We start from the raw sequence: 23351 nt of genomic DNA, 5'->3' as shown, positions 1-23351 counted from the left end.
CAGCCGTGGGGCTCCGGGACGGGACGGGATGGGACGGAATGGAATGGAATGGAATGGAATGGGAGAGGAGAGCAGAGGACGGGACGGAACGGGATGGGATGGGATGACGTCCCCTGTCCCGATGTCCCACCCCTCGCCCCGATGTTCCACCCCGCTCGCCGCCTCCATGGGAGCTCCGCGGGGCGGGCACAGCCCTGTCGGCCCCCGGTGCCCCCCCGCAGTGCGTTGCATAAGCGGCCCCGTGGCCTGAAGTCGAGTAGCGCTGCGTGTCACCCCAGGGCCCAGCGGGGAAACGGGGGCAGCGGGGCCCGAGGAGGAGGAGGAGGAGGAGGAGGGAGGTGACCACCGCGGCTCCGGAGCCGGGAGGTAACGCGGGGCCCCGGGGGCGGTGCTGTGTCACTCCCGAGATGTCCCTCCGGGTGCGGTGCCGGTTCCGCTGCGCAGCCCCGAGGTGCGGGCGTAGGGCTGTGCGTGCAGCGCTGTGCGGTTGCGCTGTTGTCACTCTCAGTGCAGAGGGAACAGTGGAGGGGAGCGCTGTGCATTGGCTCTGTGGGGTGAGGACAGTCCCAGGTCCTCAGACCCAACCTTTGCATCTCTCTGTATGGGCACCCGTGCATATAGCACACACAAAAAAGAAATTTTGTAGCTGAGAAGTTGCTCTATCGACTCTGTGTGTGATTGTGCTCTTTGCAGCTGTTGGAACTGCCATGAAAATAAACAGGAGGCATTACTTTCGGAGCAGCCAACGCGCTCGTGAAAACGTAGAAACGTGATTGGGTGGGGGATCTCAACCACGATGCAGCGACCCAACCTGGACTGAACGGAGGAGCACCCGATTATTGCTAATTAGCATCATTACTGTTCAGCCCAATCTGAAGGGAGCAGTTGGGGCAGTGCTCAAAGTGATAGCAACGCCCATTGGTCAACTTTGGTTGATCGCCTTATTCATCAAAACTTGACGTTATTTAATTAATAGACCCGGGCTTGTGGTACGTCACCAAAAGGGATGGGTGGACGCGTTCAGGTGTGGAGGACACTCATGTGGTGCGCGGTTCATCCCTTCAAAAAGCTCCCAGAAAGGAGAACGCAGTCCACAATACGTCTTTAACTCCTGGTGATCCCTATGGGGTGTTCTATGGTCATTAGTGATGTGTGTTTGATTGGTGTTTTTACTCTTCTGGCCATGAGAGGGCAACGTATGAGCAATAATCACTGCACAAACACACGGATTTGCCAACTCATCCCACCATACCCACTGCCCACATCCCTCAGTGCCACATCCCCACCTTCCTCGACCCCTCCGGGGGTGGTGGTCCCACTGGGCAGCCCACACCAGTGCCTGACTGCTCTTACAGAGAAGGAATTCCTCCTCATATCCCACCCAAACCTGAAGATGGGCTCACGGTGCTCAGAACAGCCCCTGCAGACTCCCTGCTGTGCGCACTACACGTGATTCTCTGCCCCACCTGCCAGCTGGGTGCTCCCCAGCCATTGGCACTCTGCTTTTCCTGCTCTCCCGTGGCGTGCAGTCGGTGCTGGGCTCCTTCCTGGTGCGCTCCGGGAGCTCCTCAGTGCCCGTGAGTTTGTGGGTTGGGGTCTGAGGGGCACTCAGTGGGCTGTGTTGTAGCCGGGGGTGCGTTGGGTGCATCTCAGTGATGCCAAAGTGTGCTTTTGGGCACTGTGTGAGGTCGGCAGAGCTGCGTCACCGCTGCAGTCCTTTGGGAGGGCGTAGGAAGGGTGGTTTGCTGGGAGGAGCTGAACCACCTTAGAGATAATTGCTTCGCCCTGCGCTCATCCACGGTCTCCTGATTCTTTGGGTGGGTGCTTGGAACAAGAAGCAGGTTGGCACAAACCCAGGGGGCGGCTCCTTGCTGCTGCTCACTGCTGCTCCCTGAGTGCATCCCTGCGAGCAGGGCCAGAAGAGCCCTGAGCTCCCCCAGCTCCAGCCCTCCTGCAGCCCTCCCATCAGCTGCAATGCTTCAGAGGGTAATGGTGGATGAGAGGTGACGGCCTCACGTCGTTCCAGGGGAGGGTCAGGTTGGGTTTCGGGACACATTTCTTCTCCAGAAAAGCAGTGATGTGTTGGCACAGACTGCCCAGGGAGTGGGGGGAGTCACTGCCCCTGGGGGTGTTCAGAACTGCAGAGCTGTGGCACTGAGGGATGTTCCTATGGGCACAGTGGGGTGGGGTGGGGCTCAGGGAGGGGAGAAGTCCCAACCTTAATGATTCTGTCATTCTATAGCTGCGGGAAGAAGCCATTCTCCATGGACGAGGGGCTCACACAGCTGCTGAGCGGTGGGACCCGGTGTGTACATATGGCTTTGGTCCCATCTCTCTTGTGAGAGCTTATGGAGAAACAGAAAAGATGGCTGCAAACAGAGCCGGGCGGCGTTAGGAGCTCTGTTTTGGCAGTCTCTTGGCCTCGTTCCTTCATGAGGATGCTGCACCCTCAAAGCCAATGCAGAATCATGGAACGGCTGAGGTTGGAAGGGACAGATCTCAGAATCAGAGCCATGGGGGTTGGAAGGGACCTCTGGGGGTTTCCTGCCCAACCACCCACGATGACCATTGGTGCAATGGGGTCTTTCCAGAGCCTTCTCTTCTCCTTCTCCCTCCCACCCCCCCCCAGCTCAGGGCAGAATGCGGCACCGCACCATCCACCTCTTCCGGAAGGGCCTCCGGCTGCACGACAACCCAGCACTGCTGGCTGCACTGCAGTCCTCCGAGGTCGTCTACCCCGTCTACATCCTGGACAGAGCCTTCATGACGTCCTCCATGCACATAGGAGCCCTGCGGTGGCATTTCCTGCTGCAGTCCCTGGAGGATTTGAGGAGCAGTCTGCGCCAGCTGGGCTCCTGCTTGCTGGTCATTCAAGGAGAGTACAAATCGGTTGTCAGAGACCACGTCCAGAAGTGGAACATCACGCAGGTGACTCTGGGTGCGGAGATGGAGCCCTTTTACAAGGAGATGGAGGCCAACATTCGGGGTCTGGGAGAAGAGCTGGGCTTCCAGGTGCTCTCGTTGATGGGCCACAGCCTCTACAACACCCAGCGGTACGTGGTTGCCCTACGGAGCACTGAGGCATCTCCAGAAGGGTTTGTTTTACGTTTAGCAGGAAAGGCTGAGGATCTCAGTCTCTGTGATGAGTTCCTTTTGAGAAGATGGGGCTCTCTGAGGTGGTGGCACTGAGTGCTGGAGAATTCCGAGTTGGCAGAAGAAGCTTCAGTGGTTGCATGTTGGGTTGTTGGACGTGGTTGGATGTTGGGTTCTAATTACAGCCTGAGGAATGTGTTGTTTTTTCCCCTTTGGGCTGTTTAATTCACTTTAAGCCCTTCCACTCACTGCTCTTAAGCAGCAGGAGGAATTCTCTAACACGGGGGAATGGGCTGATGGTTGGATGAGATGAGGGTCGTTTCCAACCTTAATGATTCTATGATCCCACATTCAAAAGGACTTTTGTACACATCCTTCTGTCTGGCTTTTGGGATCTATCTAACCAACTTGCACTGGTGTGTGGGTAATTGTGGGTCCACGCAGTTATTCACAGCTGAAAGACCGTAGATCGTGAAGTTAATAATGATAGGGAGATACTCATTAAAACAGCCTTAACAGCTCACCCTGAAAAGCCCTTCATTGGTGTAAACGCATGGATGGATGTGACGTTCCACCTTGAATTCAAACCATCTGTTCCCACCAGTGGTTGCTCCACAGACGGGGGGTGTTACTGTGCTGTCACCTCCCCATGCACCCACGGCTCCAGTTTCCTTCCTGATCCACGTTACCACGAGCACTGTTTTCATTTTATGTACAGGATTTTGGAGCTGAATGGTGGGACTCCCCCACTGACATACAAGAGGTTCCTTCGCATCCTGTCCCTTCTCGGGGACCCGGAGGTGCCTGTCCGAAACCCCACAGCTGAGGACTTCCAGTAAGTAAAGACCCAACGGGGGACCTGCAGGGCCTTCCTCTGCCCGAAACAGTGGGGTCAAATGATAAGAGTGACTTTTAGACATTGCATTGCATTGCTTTTGTGCATGGAGGGTTATTAATGCTCTGCTTCCCTCTCTTTCCCATTAGGAGGTGCAGCCCCCCTGAGTTGGGCCTCGCTGAGTGCTACGGGGTCCCTTTGCCCACAGATCTGAAGATCCCCCCTGAGAGCATCTCCCCATGGAGAGGAGGGGAGAGCGAAGGGCTGCAGCGCCTGGAGCAGCACCTGGCAGACCAGGTCCATCCTGCTGACACAGGGTTGTGTGGTTGGGCTGAGGTTGGTGCCATCCAATGGCGTGTGGTTGGGGCTGGACTGCAAGAAACCAGTTGGCCACGGCCTCCAGTTCGTGCTGAGGATTTGCCCTCCAAGCATCTCCACCTCAGGATTTTGTTGTTCCTGATGGGAGGGTGGTGGTCGGAGTATTTCCCACATGCGTGTTGCACATGCATAAACCAACAGCCAACAGCCCATCCCTGTCCATTGACTGGACGTTTCTCACCCTGCTCTGCCTCATCCTTGATTTCTGTTCTCATTTCAGGGCTGGGTGGCGAGTTTCACCAAACCAAAAACAGTCCCGAATTCACTGCTTCCAAGCACCACCGGCCTGAGCCCCTATTTCAGCACGGGCTGCCTGTCAGTCCGCAGCTTCTTTTATAGGCTATCAAACATTTATGCTCAGGTAAGGGAACAACTGTTCATAGCCAAGCAAATCTTATGCTTCTGAGGCTGGGGTTTAACCCTCTTGGCAGAGAGATGATGCAAATAATGCAACTTTGCCACAGTCTACTCACAATGCCTTATGAAGCCAGACGTGCTGCCAGTGTGCTGACCAGTGTATGTTTAGTTTAAGAAATCCCTATGTGACACCTTTTTGGAAGGCAGATGGAGAAAGCTCAGTACTGAACAGAATTCAGCCTTGGTGCAAAAAGCATTGCTTCGCGTCATTGGTTCCTTTGGCTTTCATGGGAAACCACCATGGAGGTGGTTAAGATTAATGTTGCTTTTGTGGGCATCACGAAATGAGTGAACTGGGATGGAATGAGCCAACAGAAGCGTTGATCTCCATGTCTTTGCAGGCCAAACACCACTCCCTGCCCCCCGTGTCGCTCCAAGGGCAGCTGCTGTGGAGGGAATTCTTCTACACGGTGGCATCAGCAACACCAAACTTCACCAAGATGGCCGGGAACCCCATCTGCCTCCAGATCCGTTGGTATGAGGATGCTGAGAGGCTCCACAAATGGAAAACGGTAACGAGATGCATTTCCACGATGGCTGCGTTTTGGTTTGGACCATCCAGGAGGGCTGACGTTGATTTCTGCCTCAGGCTCAGACGGGGTTCCCATGGATTGATGCAATCATGACCCAGCTGCGGCAGGAGGGCTGGATCCACCACCTTGCCCGGCACGCTGCCGCCTGCTTCCTGACCCGCGGGGACCTTTGGATCAGCTGGGAGGAGGGCATGAAGGTTCACTTCTGGTTTGGGGTTTTCTCTTTTTGTTCGGTGATTTTCCCTTCTGGCTGGTCTTGGGAAAGCCCTGCACACCGTGAGCACTGTCACGGTACTGTGGAGTGGGGAAGCTGGGGATGTGTTGATGGTAGGACCTGATAGTCTTAGTAGACTTCTCCAACCTTAACGATTCTATGATTCTACCGGTGCTTTATTACTGAGCCTCGCTAAAAACCTCATGGTTTATAAAAATCTCATTCTCTTTTCCTTGAGTCTGGGCCATGCTGTACAGGGTGCAGTGGTGAGAAGCCATTCCCATCCCCAAGGTCTGATTTTGGCTGATGATGATAATATTGGAGACTTGCCCAGTCTGCAGCAGTCTTCAAAGTCAGCCCTTTGGGCTTTGGGTTGCTCTGACACCAGGTCCTGCTTGAGCTTCCTGCTGGCAAACTGTTGCTGGAGAGCATTCCATGCGTGCAGAGTATCCCGACTAGCACAGTGAGAGCTTCAACCTCCATCTACCAGCCTGTATTTGTTGTTTTTTTGGTGGTTGGTGGTTGGTTGATTGGTTGTTGGTTGGTTGTTGGTTGGTTAGTGGTGGATGATTGGTTGGTTGTTGGTTGGTTGGTTGTTGGTTGGTTGGTTGTTGGTTGGTTGGTCGTTTGTTGATTAGTGGTGGATGATTGGTTGGTTGTTGGTTGGTTAGTAGTGGATGATTGGTTGGTGGTTGGTTGGTTAGTGGTGGATGATTGGTTGGTTGGTTGTTGGTTGGTTAGTGGTTGTTGGTTGGTTGGTTAGTGGTGGATGATTGGTTGGTTGGTTGTTGGTTGGTTAGTGGTTGTTGGTTGGTTGTTGGTTGGTTGTTGGTTGGTTAGTGGTGGTTGACTGCTTGGTTGGTTGATTGGTTGATGGTTGTAGGTTGGTTAATGATGGTTGTTGGTGGTTGGTTTGTTGGTTGGTGGCAGCTGTTGGGCAGTTGTGTTTTTACCACATAGGCAGCCATTTCAGAGGTGCTTTTTCCCTTCCTGTCCCCAAAATGCAGGTGTTTGAAGAGCTGCTTTTAGATGCTGACTACAGCATCAACGCAGGGAACTGGATGTGGCTGTCAGCCAGCGCCTTCTTCCACCACTACACACGGATCTTCTGCCCGGTCCGTTTCGGGAGGCGCACGGACCCGGAGGGGCAATACATCCGGTAGGGCCACGCACGGCACGGTGCCATCTGCTCAGTGCTGCTTCCCTGCTCCTCTGACAGCAGGATCTGGGGACCTCAATCTGCATGAAACACAACCCCCGTGGTTTATTTAGCGTGGAAGGAAACCCCAAAGGCTGCGCTTATGTAGGTGATGACTGAGCATGGAATTGCTTTGACTTTGGAGCCTGCAGACTCCAGGAGAGTCCAATTGCTGGGAGAACACTGAGTGTGCTCCACTCCATGTTGTCAACTGTGGAAGTGAATGAGCTCCTTAAGGAGCCCATCTCTCGCAGGCATGTGTGCTGAGCCTTATTAGCACGTCAGTCATGATCTGGAGTCCATCCCTTCCAGGAACACACGCCTGGCTTTGCTGACATTAGGATGATTTTCTCCAGGAGTCTTTGAAAGAGTATAAATGTGGGTTCTATCCTGAGCTGTACTTGTCAGTGAGAAAGTTAACAGTGAAAATAGTTTGGATGAAGTCAATAGTGAGGTAATACTTAAATCAATCCCATTATTCATTTGTGTGAAGCTAACTGGTGGAGGATGCTCCTGTATGGAGCTTTCGGAACAGAAAGAGTTCTTCTGCATGAAATGAATCAGAGCTCCCTCACAGTACCAGCAAAACCACCAAGAACGAATGTGGTGTAGGATTACACTTCAGTGTGTGGATATTTGTCTGCAGGATTGTAATAAAGACCTCTTATTCTTCTTGTGTTGTAGGAAATACTTACCTATACTAAAGAACTTTCCCTCTAAGTACATCTACGAGCCCTGGACGGCCTCTGAAGAGGAGCAGAAGCAAGCAGGATGTATCATAGGTAGCTCAGATACCGTGCTCAGGATTTTGCTGCTGATAACTGTCAAAAATAATTACGGGTGTGAAATGGAAGTGCCACACTTCCACCACACGTCTCTTTTGTCAGTGGATTCACCCAGCAGCCCATTCTTTGTAAATGCACCCATTCTGGTTTGATGGCACTGGTTGCAATTCTTAATGAGTCCCCAAAGTGCTCATCACAGATTTTTGGTGAAGTTTTACTCTTCCTGCATTTCGTCCTTGAAAACTGTTGGTCACAAATGTGCATATTGCCAAAAAGTGATGACGTGGATAAGGCACGATTGTGGAGCGAGGGGTATTTAGCTCTGGTAAGAGGGGTCTTACAGCAGTCCAACAAGGAGACATGGTCAAACGTTAGAGTTGAATAGCTGATTGCAACACTATACATTCAATCTGAACATCCACAGGTAGTGCATTTATGAAATGGAAGTCATAAATGTACCAAAAAACGGATGGTTTCTGTTTCAGCAATCTTGAAGCCTATTCTCAAATTCCTTTATCAATACAGAAAATGAGGCTGCATGGAGAAATTTAGCTGTGTCCTTTAATGGCACCCAAGATCCATTTATCCAGTGGCACTGTGTTTGTTATCAGTGCCTCTCACAAGAATGGCGAGTTGGGCCGTATCTGTAGCATCAGCACTTTCAGATATTGCCAAAGCAAGGAATTTGAAATCAGCAGCTTTACACTCCAAATTTCTTCTGATTTTTACATTTCAGTCTGGTGAAACCGATCTTAGAAAAATCTGTTATTTATTTATTTATTTATTTATTTATTTTTAAAATTGGGATAAATTGTATCCTCCATGCCTTCCATACATTGCTCCATAAAGAATTCACTTTGGTGTAAACCCAGTGAGACGTCCTTGCTTAGTCCTGCCAAGTCTCTGTCGTACCAGGTCGGGATTACCCCTTCCCAATGGTGGACCACAAGGAGGCCAGTGATCACAACCTGCAGCTGATGAAGCAGGCCCGAGAGGAGCAGCACAGAATAGCCCAGCTCACCAGAGGTAATAAAGACCTCTGTGCTTTCTGCAGCTCTGCACAACCACACACTCCAGCTCTGGCCCCGCCAGCTGTGTCTCTACAGCCCTGCCCGTGGCTCTGACAACCAGAGCATCATTTTTTATAATCATTGAGACATGAAGGTTGGAGAAAACCTCTGAGATCCCCAAGTCCAACCCTACCCCATGGTGCCCACTGACCGCATCCCTCAGTGCCACATCTCCGTGGTTCTGAACTCCTCCAGGGATGGGTACCCCACCTCTCCCTGGGTCATACGGAACTCATTGTTTCAACCCTGTGCCTACTGATGCATCCAGGAGGTTGCACACTGATACCCACCAACCCTGCGGGATAGCGGAGTGAACACTGTTGTGATTGTGGAGATGTGGAAAGACAAGGCTTGAGAAGCTGAGTGCCTGCTTCTGGCGTGGTTGCTGTTACCTGTACATAGGTTTTCTGGCATACTTGGCAGCTTTACCTGCTGCTGTCAATGCTGGCTGTTGCTGCACCGAGGTCTGAAAGGCTGCAAACTTTTATTCTTCCTTCCTTCTTGCCACAGATGATGCAGATGACCCAATGGAAATGAAGCTGAAGCGGGACCACTCTGAGGAAAGCTTAACAAAGACAAAAGCAGCCAGGATGACAGAGCAAACCTAGATCCCATCGGGGATTACCCTCTGGGAACTGAGGAATGACAGAAGGGAGAGCAGAGGCCAATCCGAGCAGGCGGAGCTGCGCTCCGTGCTTTGCCCCATGTGTGAACCAACCACCAGCAAAAGCTTTGTACCTTCCATGCATTCATTACTGCACTTCTTTTGAATGAATTTGTCTGTCTGTTGGTGGCTTAGTAGTCACTTATTGCAGCTATAGGTAATGGACATGTTTCTGTGTTGCTGTTATTCAAGTCCACTCAATGTTCATGCATCTTTGAAAATAGTCTTAATGATAAATGCCACTCTTTCCAACGTGACAAATACATGCCCATTTAAGAATGAATGTGTATGAATGTGTTCACACATTAGTGTTAGAAGCAGGATTTTGCCTCTCTTGGGTAGACAGGCAATTTTTAAGGGCATTGTGCAGTTTCTCAGTGGGTTAGGGCTGATGCCCTTCTTGGCTTCTCTAGAACTGTAGGATAGGTATTATTCCTATCATGTACCACGTGTAAAAATTCCCCCTTCCATTGAAATGGCTCCTTCCGAAGCATCACGAGGCTGAGCAGTCCATTTTCTTTGTACGGTTGGGGTTCTGTCAGAGGTCAGAGCAGAGGAGTGGGTTTTCATCACCGTGTAACGGCGCCACGTGGCCACGTGAGGGCGCCAGGAGCGACTCCTTCCCGTCCTTACTTCCGGTCCCGCAGGAAGCTCTCCCTCCCCGACGCCGCCAACCGCTTCCGGCCGCCGCCGGAAGTGCGGCCGCCGCCGTCTATGTCCCTCGAGGCCGCACGGGGGCGTCGCGTTCCATTTCTTCTCTCTCCCGGAAGTGTCCAGAACGGAAGTGGCCCCCGAGCGGCGGCTGTTTTACGGGAAGTGACGGCCCGCCGCGCCCCTCCCGCCGCGGCCGTTGTTCGCAGCCGGCTCTGCGCTCGCCCCCGCGGCTGCGGCCCGCCCCGCCATGTCCCGCTGCCCGCCGGGGGCCCCGCGGAGCCGAGAGGAGCGGTCGGGCAGCGCAGCGCAGTTGTGAGTACCGGGCCCGGGCGGCGCGGTGCGGGCCGGCCCGGCGCTCACCCCCTCCCGGCGGAGGGCGGAGGGGGGTGGGCAACGACGCCGCCGCCGTCTCCGCCGCCGCGCTCCCAGGCGGCTCGGCAGGGCCCGGTACGGCCGAGCAGGGAGCCACCCGCCAGGTACGGTCCCGCCGCCCTCCTCCCGCCGTCGGCGGGGCCCGGCCCAGAGAGGGGCGAGGCCACAACGCACGGTGCCGGGCGGCCGCCTCGGGGCGCTGTGCTGGGGAGGCCCCGGGGCGGGGCTGGGAACGGGAGGGCCGCCCGTCCGTCGAGGCTGTCACGGCTCCGCCCGCTCGGGGCCTCGACGGGGCGATGGCGCGGCGTGTGCGGGGAGGACGGGAGCGGCTGAAGGCGTCGGGCGATGCCGGGAGCCCATCGGCGCGTCGGTTCTGCATCCGGCCGCGTGCGCCGTTGTCGTGTCGAAGGCGCTGCGTTGCCGTGAGGGTTTCGTGCTCGGTTCGGTCGGGGCTGTCAGCTCCGCGGGGTGCCGTGCGGCTGAATCGGCTGTGCTGGCAGCAGGGGGTGGGCGCTCCCGGGCAATTAGCGCTGGGAGTAATTGTTCCTAATTGTTTCTAATTGTTCATAATTGTTGGTGCTACGAGGGCTGTTCTGGAGTGGGAGAAAGTGTTTCTGTACAGAACTACCCATAGACTTAGGATGTTTCTTCTGCCGTTGCTGAACGTTGTTGGATTACGGGAAAATATGAGGTTGTTGGGAAGGGCTTTCACCAAAGTTGTGTGCAGGACATGGCTTTGCATAGAAACTCAGAATCACCTCCAGCCTTTGTTCAGTAACAACAGCAAAACATTATTGCAATATTCAGCTCACGCATGAGCGGGACGCGGCTGCATAAAGGAAATGCAGACTGTGGTCAGTTTGCTTTCATTTGTTCCTGAGTTTAGGCCTACAGCTTATGCTCAATCTTATTTGGCCGCTTCTAGAATTTGGTGGTGCCCTTTTAAAATAAAGGAAGTTGGTTTTCTGAGGCTTGTAGCACTTGTGGTCCCTGATGGATTTGTTCGTAGTTAAGAGGAGAAAGTTGTCTCTAAAGAGTTAACTGGGAGGATGAGCAGATGGAAAAGCAGCTCACCAGGAAAGACTTCAGACTTTATATTGCTATGGTTGATTCTGTGAGTGAAGAAAACAGGAATCATTTCAACAGAGGAAAATACAGGATCTGCTTTCTGTTTTTCTAGCTTGATATGAAAGGAGTGCTTTTATCTATCTATCTATCTATCTATCTATCTATAATGTATATATACATAAAATCTTTCCTTCCTGTTTTCTTCTCTTATTTCTGCTTTCCTGGGTTGCTTAACACTCAACTGCTGTAGTTGAGGAGGAAGCTTTTGGTATTGCCATGCACACTGTGTGTGTAGCAAAACAATGACTGTTTTTGCTGAAGATAATGTCACCTAGTAGTCACTTACCTCTGTGATTGTCACAGGTTTTTATTTTGTTTTGTGTATAGAAGAAAGTCACCTGAATCTGATAGTTTCTTTGGTGATGTTAGAGAAGATTTACCACTGTTTGTAGTTCCAGGAGTTTATTGTCTTCAAGTTCTCTTCAGAGATCTGCCTTAATATTCAGTATCGTGCATGTGAAAGTACCACTGAAGTATTGTATCATGGCATGGAACAACAGAGGTATTTCTTAGTGACAGTGTGTGACATTTGAGAAGATTTATATCTGTGGGGTAGGGAAGCAGCAGAGCATGAAGAGGAGGAGGAAAATTCTACCTGAATTATGGGAAAAAAATCCCCATGAACAATTCAGAATGTTTTCCATGTTAAGTGTTTTATAAGGAAAATAAATGAGCCACTTCTTGATCAAAATGAATCTGGTATCTTTAAAGGAAGCAAGTGGAAAGATTTTTCTCTGTGCTCAAGGAAACCTTAAAACGTATTCTTCTAAGAATAAAATGCTTATAGAGAGACAACAGGTAGTTTCTGGATCTCCTCTTCATTACTAAACAATGTCTAAAATGTTGGAAATTCTTTATTTTATTTTGATAACATATTAAGCATCAGTCTTGGTTATTAATTTGTATTGTTTGAAAGAGTCCTTAGTGATGTGACAGAGATGCCATGAAGCATTTTCAACTTGTGACAAAATAGAAGAAGTGTCTAAAATTGCTGACAGTGACATCTTTCCTTCATATCTGTAGATGTTTGAGTAAATACATGTGAATAAGGCTTCTGAATATCTCATCTGAACGTTTCCTTTCCTTCTTGTCTATCTTTTAGCTTTTTGTAATTCTGCAGTTCCTGTAAGTACCTGTTATTTGTTTCAAGTGAAAGAATGCTGTTTGCTAGAAAATGGTTGTTTGGGGTTTCTTGATCTTTTTGCATTGTGTGTGAAGATAAAAAACTGAAGTTGTTTTCTGTAAACACAGAAAGCTGAGCGAGTGAGGAGTTCAGACAAACTGGAAACGTCAGGGGAGGTTTCTTCCTAAACTTAAAGGATGCTGTTTGGAGCCTGGCCCTGAGAACAGTTGTGTATGCCCACCAAAAGGGGACGTAGGAAGGGAGGGTAGTGATGCAGGGTGGAAATGAGAAGTGTGGAGGTGAGCAATGGGAATGGGTGTTGCTGCTGAAAGTAACATTTATACAGATGCATCCTCTATCACACCTCGCTGTTTGTCTTGTTTCATCTCTCTTTGCCTGCTGCTTACTCTCCTGCTCTCCAAATGTTAGAGCTGTGCCCTTGCTATGACAAGTGAAAGAACATGCTTCTCAGCAGGTTTCTTCTGCCCTTGGATGCGTGCTTGCAGTGCTAGGTAGTTTGAGAGGAGGTAAGTGCCTGTTTGCACAGTAAAAGTTGTAGTGGTTCAGCAGTTCTATGTCTGTGAACCTTGCTGGAAATCCCCTTCTTAATTTTCCTTCAAAATGTTATTGCTTAAACATGGGAAAGAAGAAAGGTTGAGAATGTGGACCATGGGGTTATTGAAGAGGCACTCAGAACATGTAAGGGATGCAGCTGCAAAGTGCTGTCCAGGAGCTCAGTGCTGAACTGTGTGGCTCTGCATTATCAGTAGAGCTAGGAGGTTTAAAAGTTGTTTGAAAAACACATTGTTGTTGGTTGGGTTTTTTTTTTTTTTCCTGCTTTAATTACATTCAAACGTTCAGGCATCTCTAGTTGTTGCTCTTAGTTAAAGCAAAAATATTTATGTAAGATCACGACACTTCAGTGCTAGTTTCTGTCAGCTGACCTTTCTGGTTCCAAAACACCTGACTCCATTTTAGCGCTAGGTGCTCTGATAGCAGCATCCAGTAAGAACTACGTGGTATATTGCCAATGCTGTCATTTCCAGGATGCTGTTGTTTCTAAAACAAACAATTTCCTGACCGCTGCACTGATTAATTACTTAAGTCCCTTCTTTTTCCACACGATATGCCTAGAAATGAAACTGGACATAATTGTCCAATACTTCGGTAAATGCTAATTGTAAGGTTACAGCAAAGAAAACTCTGCATGTCTAAAGCCTTTAGACAGACAGTAGCAGAGATTTTTATATTGGCCATCAAGGGAAATGTGATCTCTGACTACCAGGAGCTGACCTACTCGGGGAGCCAACAGCACCCTTATCGTTTCTCATTTGCTGGGAAAGGACCACGTCTGAGCAGATGCAATGGTTTCACACATGGATGTTCTCTCCTAATTGTTCTATTCTAAGCTGATTTGGAAGCCCCAGCTGTATTACTTTGCTGCCAGAAAAAAAAATGCCAGTGATTGGAAAAACTACTTGACAGCAAGCAGAACGCAGTACTGTTGTCATCTGGACTGAGTTTGGGAAATAAGCTAATGTTTTCAGTTAGTTTATTGATGTAGAAAGTCATTAGGACAGAACTAAAATACTTTTGGTGACTGAGTTGGCAGCTTTGCCTTTCTATCCTGGCTCTGATGTCAAGCCCAAGAAGCCTACTTGATGTTCATTGGATCTTTTCTACTCTAGGGAGAGACACTGTTCTGTTCCTCTTGGTATCAGCCTGCTGTGTCCTATTGGCAGTGCTTTGGGCTGTAGGTTGTTCTCTGTATTCCTTCTAGTTCTTGAAACCATTTTCTTCTTAGTCTTCTGTTTCCATAAATCATACAGAACTTCCACGTGTTCCTTGATTACATTCGTTTTAATTTCTTTGAAGATGACTGACTTTGTAGTACATATCTGTCTAGAGAATGAATGAGCAGGTGAGCTGTAGGCAAATGAGTTGGTCACCGTGCATCTTATTTCACAAAGTGAATGTATTTTGCATCTTATTTTATTTTTTCCATTAGTGTGTCTAAAGTAATTTCTGCTTCCATCTTGCCATATGATTAATCTCCCTATATTTTCTTGAAGCTTTCCTGAAATTCATACTTCCTATTGCTAAGTAGGGGTGTTAATAGTACCAAGGAGCAAAAATATGTCTTTTCTGTCAAAGCTGGAGGTAGCATTTATTTATTTATTTATTTATTCCATTGTAGAAGGGAAGGCCCACTGAGCAGAAGAGGAGGATTATTTAAGATGTTTCCTTGGGTCTTTAAACTCACTGTTTTCTGAGAAGGACGTTCTTGCTTCTCTGTGGTGTAATTGTTGGATGTTATGTTCAGTCTGTGGTATTTGAAATGCTAACCCAAACTGCACAGTATGATCTGCATGGCTTTTGCCTCTGAAGTTGTTGAAAATCAGATCTGGAGTTCTTTGGTAGTTAGTCTGTTTCTAAGGCATAGCAGCACTGAGTGTACAATTCACTGACGGGCATTAAGTGAACACAGCACAGATATTTTAATTATACTTTCTTTCTTTTTTTTCTTTCTTGTCTCCTTTCTTTGTTTTCTTAAGCATTGCAGGCTGTATGTACCGAGTAGTTCAGACGACGGGACCAGATGGAAAAAACCTTCTGAAATTACTCCCAATTTCTAAATCTTCTGGAAACTTTGTGCCAATAGTTCAGTCTTCAGCCATGTCAAATAATCCTAAAGTGAATGTTTCTAGTCCAGTTCATCTTGCTTTTAAGACACAGCTTGCCAGTACTGCTGCACCTTCATCTGTTAAAATACCTGTTTTTCAGTCTCCTAACTCTGGAAAGATTATCCTTGCAAGAACATTAGACAAACAGGAAGGTTTTAAAGCAGGTTCTGATAAAGAAAGCTTAACGACAGAATCAGCTGCTGACATCCAGAGTAGTTGTGTGTCAGTTGATAGACAGTCTTTGCAGAACGCTGCCGTAACGAGTTCATCTGAACAGAGTCACACTGCACACATGTCGGTAAAGACAAAAGATAATCCAATTTCTGTGAAGCCTCCAGTACTGCCCTCTGGCCACCACCTCCAGATACCAGCAGATGCAGAAGTGAAATCTGTCCCGGCTTCTTTTTTACCAGCTTCAATCCAGCAAAAAATACTTGCCGCTGCAGCAACAAATGTGACTGATGGAGCTGATAGTAAAAAAATGCCAACTGTGATTTATGTGTCACCTGTGAACACAGTGAAAACAGCACTTCCCAAGTGTTTGCAAGCTGTTGACCACAAACCTGCCCCAGATGTTTCAAAAACATTGCTAATGACAGCTCCACAAAAGGCTCATAGCTCTTCTCCTGAGACTGGAATGTCTGATGGTCAGCAGTGCCAGCATACGCCAATGAAATGGATTGTGCGAGAAAGCCCGCAGTTGCCAGCGCCTTGCCTTATTCCTGTGAAGTCATCAAATAACGTGGCTTCCAAGATCTTGAAAACTTTGTCAGATATGAAGAATGTAGAAGTTAACTCTGCAAACATTTTGCCACTCTGTTCTAGTGGTTCTGGTGTAAGCCAGACAAAAATCACATCCATTAAGGATAATGCTCTGGTCATGTACAATGGGAAAGTCTATTTATTGACCAGGAGAGGCTCTGATGTTCTGTCAGCCCAAGCTGACATGCAGGCATCTTCCTCTTATAGTGCTTCACTTAAGAAGGGAACATCCAAGCTAATTGATTCTACTGAAGTCACTAAAATAAGCAGTAAAGTGGTGAATCTGGTATTGTCCAAAAGCAAAGGAATGCCGTTACCTCAGAAAGATCCTAAAGTGTGTTCAAACTCTAAAGTTTCTTCATCTGGAGGTTTAAGAAATGACTTAAAATCTACATCTGCAGCTCTGGTGACACCAAGTGCTGAGGAGCAGAGTTCCACTGTAAACCGGGGAAAGAGTTTGCCTTTCATGGAGAGCATCTCAAGTGGAATGACCCCAATTACAGCAGTAGGGATGCAGGAAACTACATACCAAGATGACAAGGAAATGATTCATTCCTCCAAAGCAGCAAGTGCTGTTTTACCTCAGTCTGAACATGAGTGTGCTTTCAGTGAAGACTGGCAAAAGGTAACTCCAATAAATGTGACAATCTCAGTCTCTGCTAAATTGTTGTATGCTCCTGGGTCTGTTTAAGTGAAATGGCTTTTTCGTAAGTTGACAGACTGTTCTTACCTGGTAACCTGTCACCAGAAATGCTGGTGTAAAATGGGATTTATTTTTTTTCCTAGTTCAAAAGCTGAAAAGATTATTTTTTCCAATAAAATTGCTCTATGCAAATGGGAAAAAGGCATAAAGAAAAAAAAAAGGGCAGGGAGAAGATGTCTCTTTATTTCTTCACAAGATTAGTTATAGCATGTGAGAATATGGGTAAGCTGTTCAGCATTTGAGCTCTGGTTGCTCTGTGCTTTTTGACATTGCTGCCAATTGCTCACAGCAGGCCATTGGCTATGCTGGCATGGCACAAAGTAGGGAAGATTGGAATGATATGAAAGGAAGACGGTGGGCAAGCAGAGGTTGTCATTCTGAGACAAACTGATGTTCCTCTTCCAGTTTCTGCTAGCTGATAGAGCCAAAGGCAAGAGCTACATTTCCTTTCTTTCATGCTGTGATGCAGTGGGATCCTTTGTCTTGTGGCTTGATATCAGGCAGATAAAGCTCAAGATCTTCAATGGCAACAGTGCTGTTCCCCTTTTGACTGCCTATGTATTCTTTTAAAATCGTAGCCTAAGAAATATCTCAAAGGCTATAGCTGCAAATTCCGCAAACTCTGTACTTATGAAGGATTGCAAGTCAAGATTTCAATTGCTCGCGCAGACAGAATGAGTTTCCCTCCAGGTGAAGAATCCTTTGGAAGCAACTATATATTTGCTTCTGTTGACCAGGCCAAAGAGAAATGTCAGATAAGTGTGTGTATGCACATTTCAGGCATTTATTCACTGCAGTAACTGTAGGATCTTTTCCTCATTCCCAAAAAATCATTCAAGTAGACTTTTTGGTCCCTAACTTTGCAAGCCTATGGATGCCAGATGTAATGATGTGAGCTTGGTCTTGCATATTAAAAAAACAAAAACAAAAACAAAACAAACAAAAAAAAACAGTCCAGGTTACAGTGAGGATTACATATGAGAGGTGGTAAATAGTGCTTCATTGGTATCATTAACCACAATGCAAAATGAAGTGATGTCAGCAGTCTGAAAGTGATGATGTATAGAACACAGTTTGATCTTTTATCATCTTCCTTTGACACTTAGAACCTTCAGGATAGGTGACGCCCTCATTGCTTCTTTTAATTCTATAGTTTAGTAGTTGGACTTGGCATTTATTGGATGTTGTGCAATGTATCTGGTGTTTTAAGTAACTAACAAGAATGTTAGACCTATGATAATCTGCCTGTAATTCCTCAACATTGGCTTACATGCCTTAAATGCAACTCATGGAAAGGGTTTTTGGAAAACTAAGGCTTTTACATACATGGAGAAATTCATGGTTCTCTTACTGTTTCTGTATTGCAGGTCCAGTGTAAAAAGATGTATTCAGTAGGAAAAGTTAATCAAATAAGAGACCAAGAGAAGCCACATTGGAAACAGTATTTGCAATTAAGGAGAAAATTTGGTCTCTATAAGGAAGAGAGAGTCTACCTTAAGAGAATACCATTAACAACCTCCTGTGAGAAACCAGATGAGAGGTTGTGCTCCAGTAACAGCTTGGAAAGGAAAAATGATTCTTGCCCTTCATCCTCATTAGATGTGACAATTACAGACCAACATCAGGAATGTATTGAAGAGGAAAAGGTACCTTGATTTTTTTCGGTGCTAAAATATGTGTACTGCAGCATATTCAGAAGGCAGTGTAAGTGTAGTCAGTGCATAGATTGCACTTTTTGCCTGGACCATCTCACCTCTGGATTTGTCAGGGGAAGTTGATGATTGTTAGATCACTGTGGGAGCTGATCCTTGGACTTGTTTCTGTACTGCTGCAGAGCTGAGTGATTTCAGCATGACTTGAGTACTCTTTTTAATCCTTTTTTCTGGGTTCAGCTGGAAGAAACCTGAAGAACAAATGCTTTGATGATGGTGACCCTCTAGTTATGACTGAAGATTGAAAAGGACAACATTTATGGGAGTAGGAACTATACATCTGTGATCCTGATTTGTATTTAGCCTTCTAAAAACAATTAGGCATATCCGGTTGTACAGTGGGTATATGCAGAGTAATCAAGAATTTTCCAGGGCAGCTTTATCTGTGTATTCCAAATCAGGCAAGTGCTGTTATTTCAAGGCACTTCAGACATTTATATAGCTAGGTGTGTCTCACTTCCCAAAAGAGCTATCCACTTAGTGTTATTTAAAGAAATTTGCTCATGTACTTGTGAGGTGTTGAGAGTTGCAATGTCTTTATAAACTTAGTCCTTTGTCATTGGATAGGAACGTTCTGGAGTGCTTCTGGAAAGTTTCCTTTATTGTAAAGACTTCCATTTTAATGTACGAAAAGTGATTTTTATCCATAGAAAGTGGTTCTGTTCGGCCATAGTGTTCTACGTTTTCTTTTGTATGGTTGTACTCTACCCGCTCAAAGGCTTTTTCAGGTTTTGATAACTGTATGTTGAGAACCCTATGTTGAGCAGATCTACTGCCTAGTAAAGTGATTCTAAGAAACAAATAAGTAACTCCTGCAGTACATGCCCAGTAACTGTGATCATGTCATGTAGAATGGTCCTCAGTTTAACAGTAGTGTCTTTTGTGTGTTTCTTGATCATACAGGCTATTTTGAATCTAGAAGAGGGTTTATCTAAGAAAAGAAAAACAAAATCTTCACTGCCAGACAGTGGAAAGAGAAGGAGAACATCAGTCAAGTCAGCCACAAGCTCAAGTACAGAAGACAGCAGCCCAAGTTCTATCACACATAACAGAAGTGTTTCTCCTCCACCTGCCTTATCGCAGCAAAGTATTTCCACAGACTTCATATCCTCAACAGATGCTGAGCGAGAGCCGAGTTCCCAAAATAGCGACGTTACAGACTCAGATATTCCAGTGTTAGTGTCCTGTGAAGACCATGCTTCACTTTTTGAAGGTTCTTTCAGAAACGATACTTTCCCTTTGACTCCACCAGACCTGGATGAAACGATCCGGGATGAAAAGATAAAACGACTCAAACAGCTCTTGAGAGAGAGGGAAGCAGCACTTGAAGAGATGCGTAAGAAAAATGCAGCAAATCTGAAGTACTGAAGGTGGTAGAGGTCTGAACTGTGTTCATCTTCATCTCAGTGACTTGAAGAAGAAATGTTGTGTTTGAATGAAGGTGAATATTTCTGGAAAACAGAGGACCTTAAGGGAATTTATGATGTGTATTTAGAAAAATAATTTCCTTATTAAAGACTGGAAATAAAAGACTTGGACCACCAGATTCTCCTTCTGGGACATGTGTGCGTACCAGAGAATACAGAAGAGAGGTGTTTTTACTATTTTTAGGTTATCCTCTGTATTGTGCATTAAAGAGGTTTCTCTATTAGTCCTAGAAAATAAACTTTCCCAGTTTGGAAATTCGTAGCCCATCTGTTAGAGACAGAGTGCAAATAGCAACCCCTCCTTGTAAATATATATATTTTTTGTTTTCTTAATATTTTATAATGCATGACAGCTTTTGTGAATTACTAGGAACTCCTACTTGTCATAAAAGGTCCATGGTCAGTGTTTAATAAATGCTATTTAAGAGGTTTGGGGATTGGTCTTCAGGCAGTAATGATGCTGATATCCAGTGGAACCAGTACTAACAGCTGCTGAAGTGTACCAGTAAAGTTATTGAGGTACGTGTTTCCTGCAGTTATTGTTGTAAGCCTTTATAAGGCCTTTGACAGATGTGCAATGTTGAAGTTTGGTTGTGGGATTATTTGGTGGTTGGGTAGGGTGGGTTGTTTGGTTTTTTTAATGAGTTAAGCCGAATCATTCCTTATTTAAGCAAAAAAGATACATTTATTTGTGAGTGGTATCTTTAATAATTCATGATGAATGTCTCTTCAGTTAACTCGTTCAGCCTTTATTTGAATCTGTCTCCTTCATTTGATGCTGCCTACGTTTTGCACCGTAGGAGAGAAAAGACCACTGAAGCTGTCTTTGCCATCATGATTTTTATAGCTCTTCAGTGTTTCCCCAGCATGTTATGTCAGGTGTTGTGTGGAGGCCTTCTGCTCCTCTCTGTTGTCCATGTCACAGAATGAGCTAGGTTGGAAGAGACTTTCAAGATCATCACGTCCAACCATCAGCCTGACCAGGTCCCATCACTAGCCCGTGTCCCTTTGTGCCACATTAAATGTTGTCACATCACTGAATTTTGTAAGGCCTTCCTGCAGTTCTTTGAAGTCTTTATTGCTGTTACCATGAATGCGCTGCTAACAGAACTTAGCATTGTTTTTTCTTGTCTAGTTATGGCTATATTCAACATCACAGATCCCTGTGGAACTTGCTCTATAAGAGAGAGCAAGCGAGTTGCATATACTTTCTTGGTAAATATGCAAAGCACAGAAGCTGACTTATGGGAGGTGGGATTTTTGATCAGTGAATGACACCGATGAGGAAAACACTTATCTTATTCCTGAAAGTGTTAGAAGCAGTGTAAGTTTGGCTAAGCCTGCCTTGAAGTGTTTTGTGGGAAAAGTGGGGCTATTCACTACGTATTGGGTTGACGTGAGCCAGCAGACAAGCACCTACAGAATTGCTTGCTCATTCACCTTCCCCATAGCATGGGGAGAATGCAGAAGGCAAGAAGATTTGTGGATTGAGATAAATACAGTTTAATAGGTGAAGTGAACATTGTGCATGCAGGCAAGGCAAAATAAAGAATTTAATGTGTGCCATCAGCAGGCTGATGTTTGACCACTTCCTGGTCAAGCAAGACCTCAGCATACATAATGGTTGCTTGGGAAGGTGCACACAGAATCAACAAACACCCATGACATTACGTGGTATGGAGCATCACGTTGGTAATTTGGGGTCAGCTGTCCTGGTTCTGTCCTCTCCCACGTCCCTGCTGGGGGGGTAGAGTGGAAAACAGAGAAAACCTGGATGCTGTGCAGATACTGTTCAGCAACAGCCACAGTGCTGATGTGTTACCAGCACTGTCACAAACAGAATGCTCCACCATACAGACTATTGTGAAGAAAACTGCTTCCATCCTAGCCAGCACGCTGGGACAGCAATCAGAAAAGAGAGAAGCAGCCTCTTGCCTCATGTCTGGCACTGTGCTCACTGGTTGTGATGCTCTTCCAACAAATGTCTTCCATCTATCCTGTCATCTGCCTGAACATCTTTACATTCTGATGATGTACGGTGAAATGGATCAAGCTCTGCTCATTTACCCTCTTAAATCCTTCAGGATTTAAGTTCTGTGATGTATCACCTTTCTTCCAGAACTTCTTTTCCTCTAGCAAAGTGCTTGCCTACTCCTCTGTTTTATCATAATCTCTACATAAAATAGTGAAAATTCAGAGAAGAATCCTCACTGCAAGGTTTTGAAGAAATGTGACCAGTCAGATTTGTTAGAAGAAAGTGAAGAAGTTGGTTCCCTGTGATTGAGTAATGGAAAACGGGCAGTTCAGAAAGGTGAAGCCAAGCCATCTGTGGAAGAGCAGACATCTCTCTTGGAAGCTGAGAGGATCCCTGAGAGCAAAGACAAACCTCCTGGTGTACTGATATGGGAAAGTTGTGCCAACAGCAGCAGCAAAGGGACCCAACAGCCCAGGACCTTGCGGGTTGTTGGAACTTCTCCTTGTGCAGCCATGTTATCTGTAGCACAGATTGGGTTTTTCTGCACTGTTCATCCCTTAATGTCTATGATCTACTGAGAGTTTATTTGTGAAGTAGAAGCTAGAGTCCTGGAAGCACTGGCTGTGCCACAGCTGTGCAAGCTGCTGGCAGGCAGCCCCACACACAGCCTTACGTGGCAGAAGTGTAGAATATCTGAAGTTGGAAGGGACCCGTAAGGATCATGGAGTCCAACCACCAAGAAGTCAGACTGCATGTCTATAAGCACTGTCTAGATGCTTCTTGAACCCAGCCAGCTCCATGCCTGACTACCATCTGGTGAAGAACCTTCTCGTGATGTCCAAACTGAACCTCCATGCCATTCCCTTGGGTCCTGCAGTGGCCACCAGAAGGCATCATGCTTGCTGTGTTAAATAAGTACACAGCAACATAAGAGCTATGGATTTAGGCTATGAATTAAAACTCACTTTCAAGCAAGCATTCATGAAGAGACAGTGGGAATCTTTTAGGAATTGGTGGGCTGAAAGAACAAAAGTGGCAGTGAGTACTGGACACAGCAGGTTGGAAGGCAAAGACAGTACTGGGCCAGCTGACGTCAACCTAAGGTGGTGGCTCAGAGTGTGTGGACAGAACTATCCCTGCACGAAGCTGTTACTGTTCCACTAGAGGTCAGCCCTCCAAGGCATCAGCACTTCTGTACGAGGACATGCAGCTGTCAGAGGTCGCTTAGTGTGAGAGGCTGCCTTGGAAGCTGTGCCACCTGGAAAGCAGCAGGCAGCTGCTGCAGACTGCTTTCATGGCATGTGCACATTCACCTTTCAAGCTGTTTTGGATCACATGGAAGTGACCCTGGGTTCCCTGCAGTATATGAGGTATTCAAGTAGGTGATTTCTGGTGGCAAGGTTGGCAGTGGGAGATGATGTGGAGAAAGAATTTGCAGAGCCCTCAGCTCCTTGCTCTGGCGGACATGGCAGGAACAGAGCAGCAATGGTGCAGTTTGAAGAGCACTGCTGGCAGGTGGAAGGGGAGAAGATGCTGCTCCAGAAACAAGGCACAAAAGTGCAAGAAGTTACTGCTGGAACACTCTGAAGGTCCACCCAGCGTATTACCACAGAGACCAATGTAG

General features: G+C 47.0%; 3 protein-coding genes across 7 annotated transcripts in view; all 3 read left to right on the top strand.

Moving 5' to 3' along the window:
- The first annotated feature begins 217 nt into the window (after nucleotides 1-217).
- On the top strand, nucleotides 218-9470 carry LOC395100 (cryptochrome 4). Of its 4 annotated transcripts, none has more exons than XM_040652671.2 (12): nucleotides 218-366; nucleotides 2630-2771; nucleotides 2853-3053; nucleotides 3812-3928; nucleotides 4078-4225; nucleotides 4527-4667; nucleotides 5065-5235; nucleotides 5313-5453; nucleotides 6478-6629; nucleotides 7353-7450; nucleotides 8369-8479; nucleotides 9034-9470. In XM_040652671.2, exons 2-12 carry the CDS (start codon nucleotides 2641-2643, stop codon nucleotides 9129-9131), a joined length of 1509 nt encoding a protein of 502 aa, XP_040508605.1. In that variant the 5' UTR covers nucleotides 218-366; nucleotides 2630-2640; the 3' UTR covers nucleotides 9132-9470.
- Nucleotides 9471-9627: 157 nt separating this feature from the next.
- LRIF1 (ligand dependent nuclear receptor interacting factor 1) lies at nucleotides 9628-20793 on the top strand. Its single transcript, XM_046904160.1, has 3 exons — nucleotides 9628-9638; nucleotides 9835-10153; nucleotides 19229-20793. Exons 1-3 carry the CDS (start codon nucleotides 9628-9630, stop codon nucleotides 19691-19693), a joined length of 795 nt encoding a protein of 264 aa, XP_046760116.1. The 3' UTR covers nucleotides 19694-20793.
- CEPT1 (choline/ethanolamine phosphotransferase 1) overlaps nucleotides 9977-23351 on the top strand; it is a 46925-nt gene continuing 33550 nt past the window's right edge. For both annotated transcript variants that reach the window (XM_015298707.4, XM_046904137.1), the window contains exon 1: nucleotides 9977-10317. The gene's annotated coding sequence lies outside the window, so the exon portion shown is untranslated. The remainder of the gene's footprint in view (nucleotides 10318-23351) is intronic.

The sequence above is a fragment of the Gallus gallus genome, chromosome 26 (genome assembly GCF_016699485.2).
Source record: "Gallus gallus isolate bGalGal1 chromosome 26, bGalGal1.mat.broiler.GRCg7b, whole genome shotgun sequence".
In the NCBI taxonomy this organism is placed as follows: Eukaryota; Metazoa; Chordata; class Aves; order Galliformes; family Phasianidae; genus Gallus; species Gallus gallus.
This window is presented reverse-complemented; position numbering and strand designations above follow the sequence as displayed.

Coding starts and splice junctions, on each gene's coding strand:
- LOC395100 (XM_015298681.4), top strand. CDS start 2,641: ATGCGGCACCGCACCATCCACCTCTTCCGGAAGGGCCTCCGGCTGCAC. Junction 3,054..3,811: donor AGCCTCTACAACACCCAGCG/GTACGTGGTTGC, acceptor TTTTATGTACAG/GATTTTGGAGCTGAATGGTG. Junction 4,668..5,064: donor TATCAAACATTTATGCTCAG/GTAAGGGAACAA, acceptor ATGTCTTTGCAG/GCCAAACACCACTCCCTGCC.
- LRIF1 (XM_046904160.1), top strand. Junction 10,154..19,228: donor TCGGGCAGCGCAGCGCAGTT/GTGAGTACCGGG, acceptor TTGATCATACAG/GCTATTTTGAATCTAGAAGA.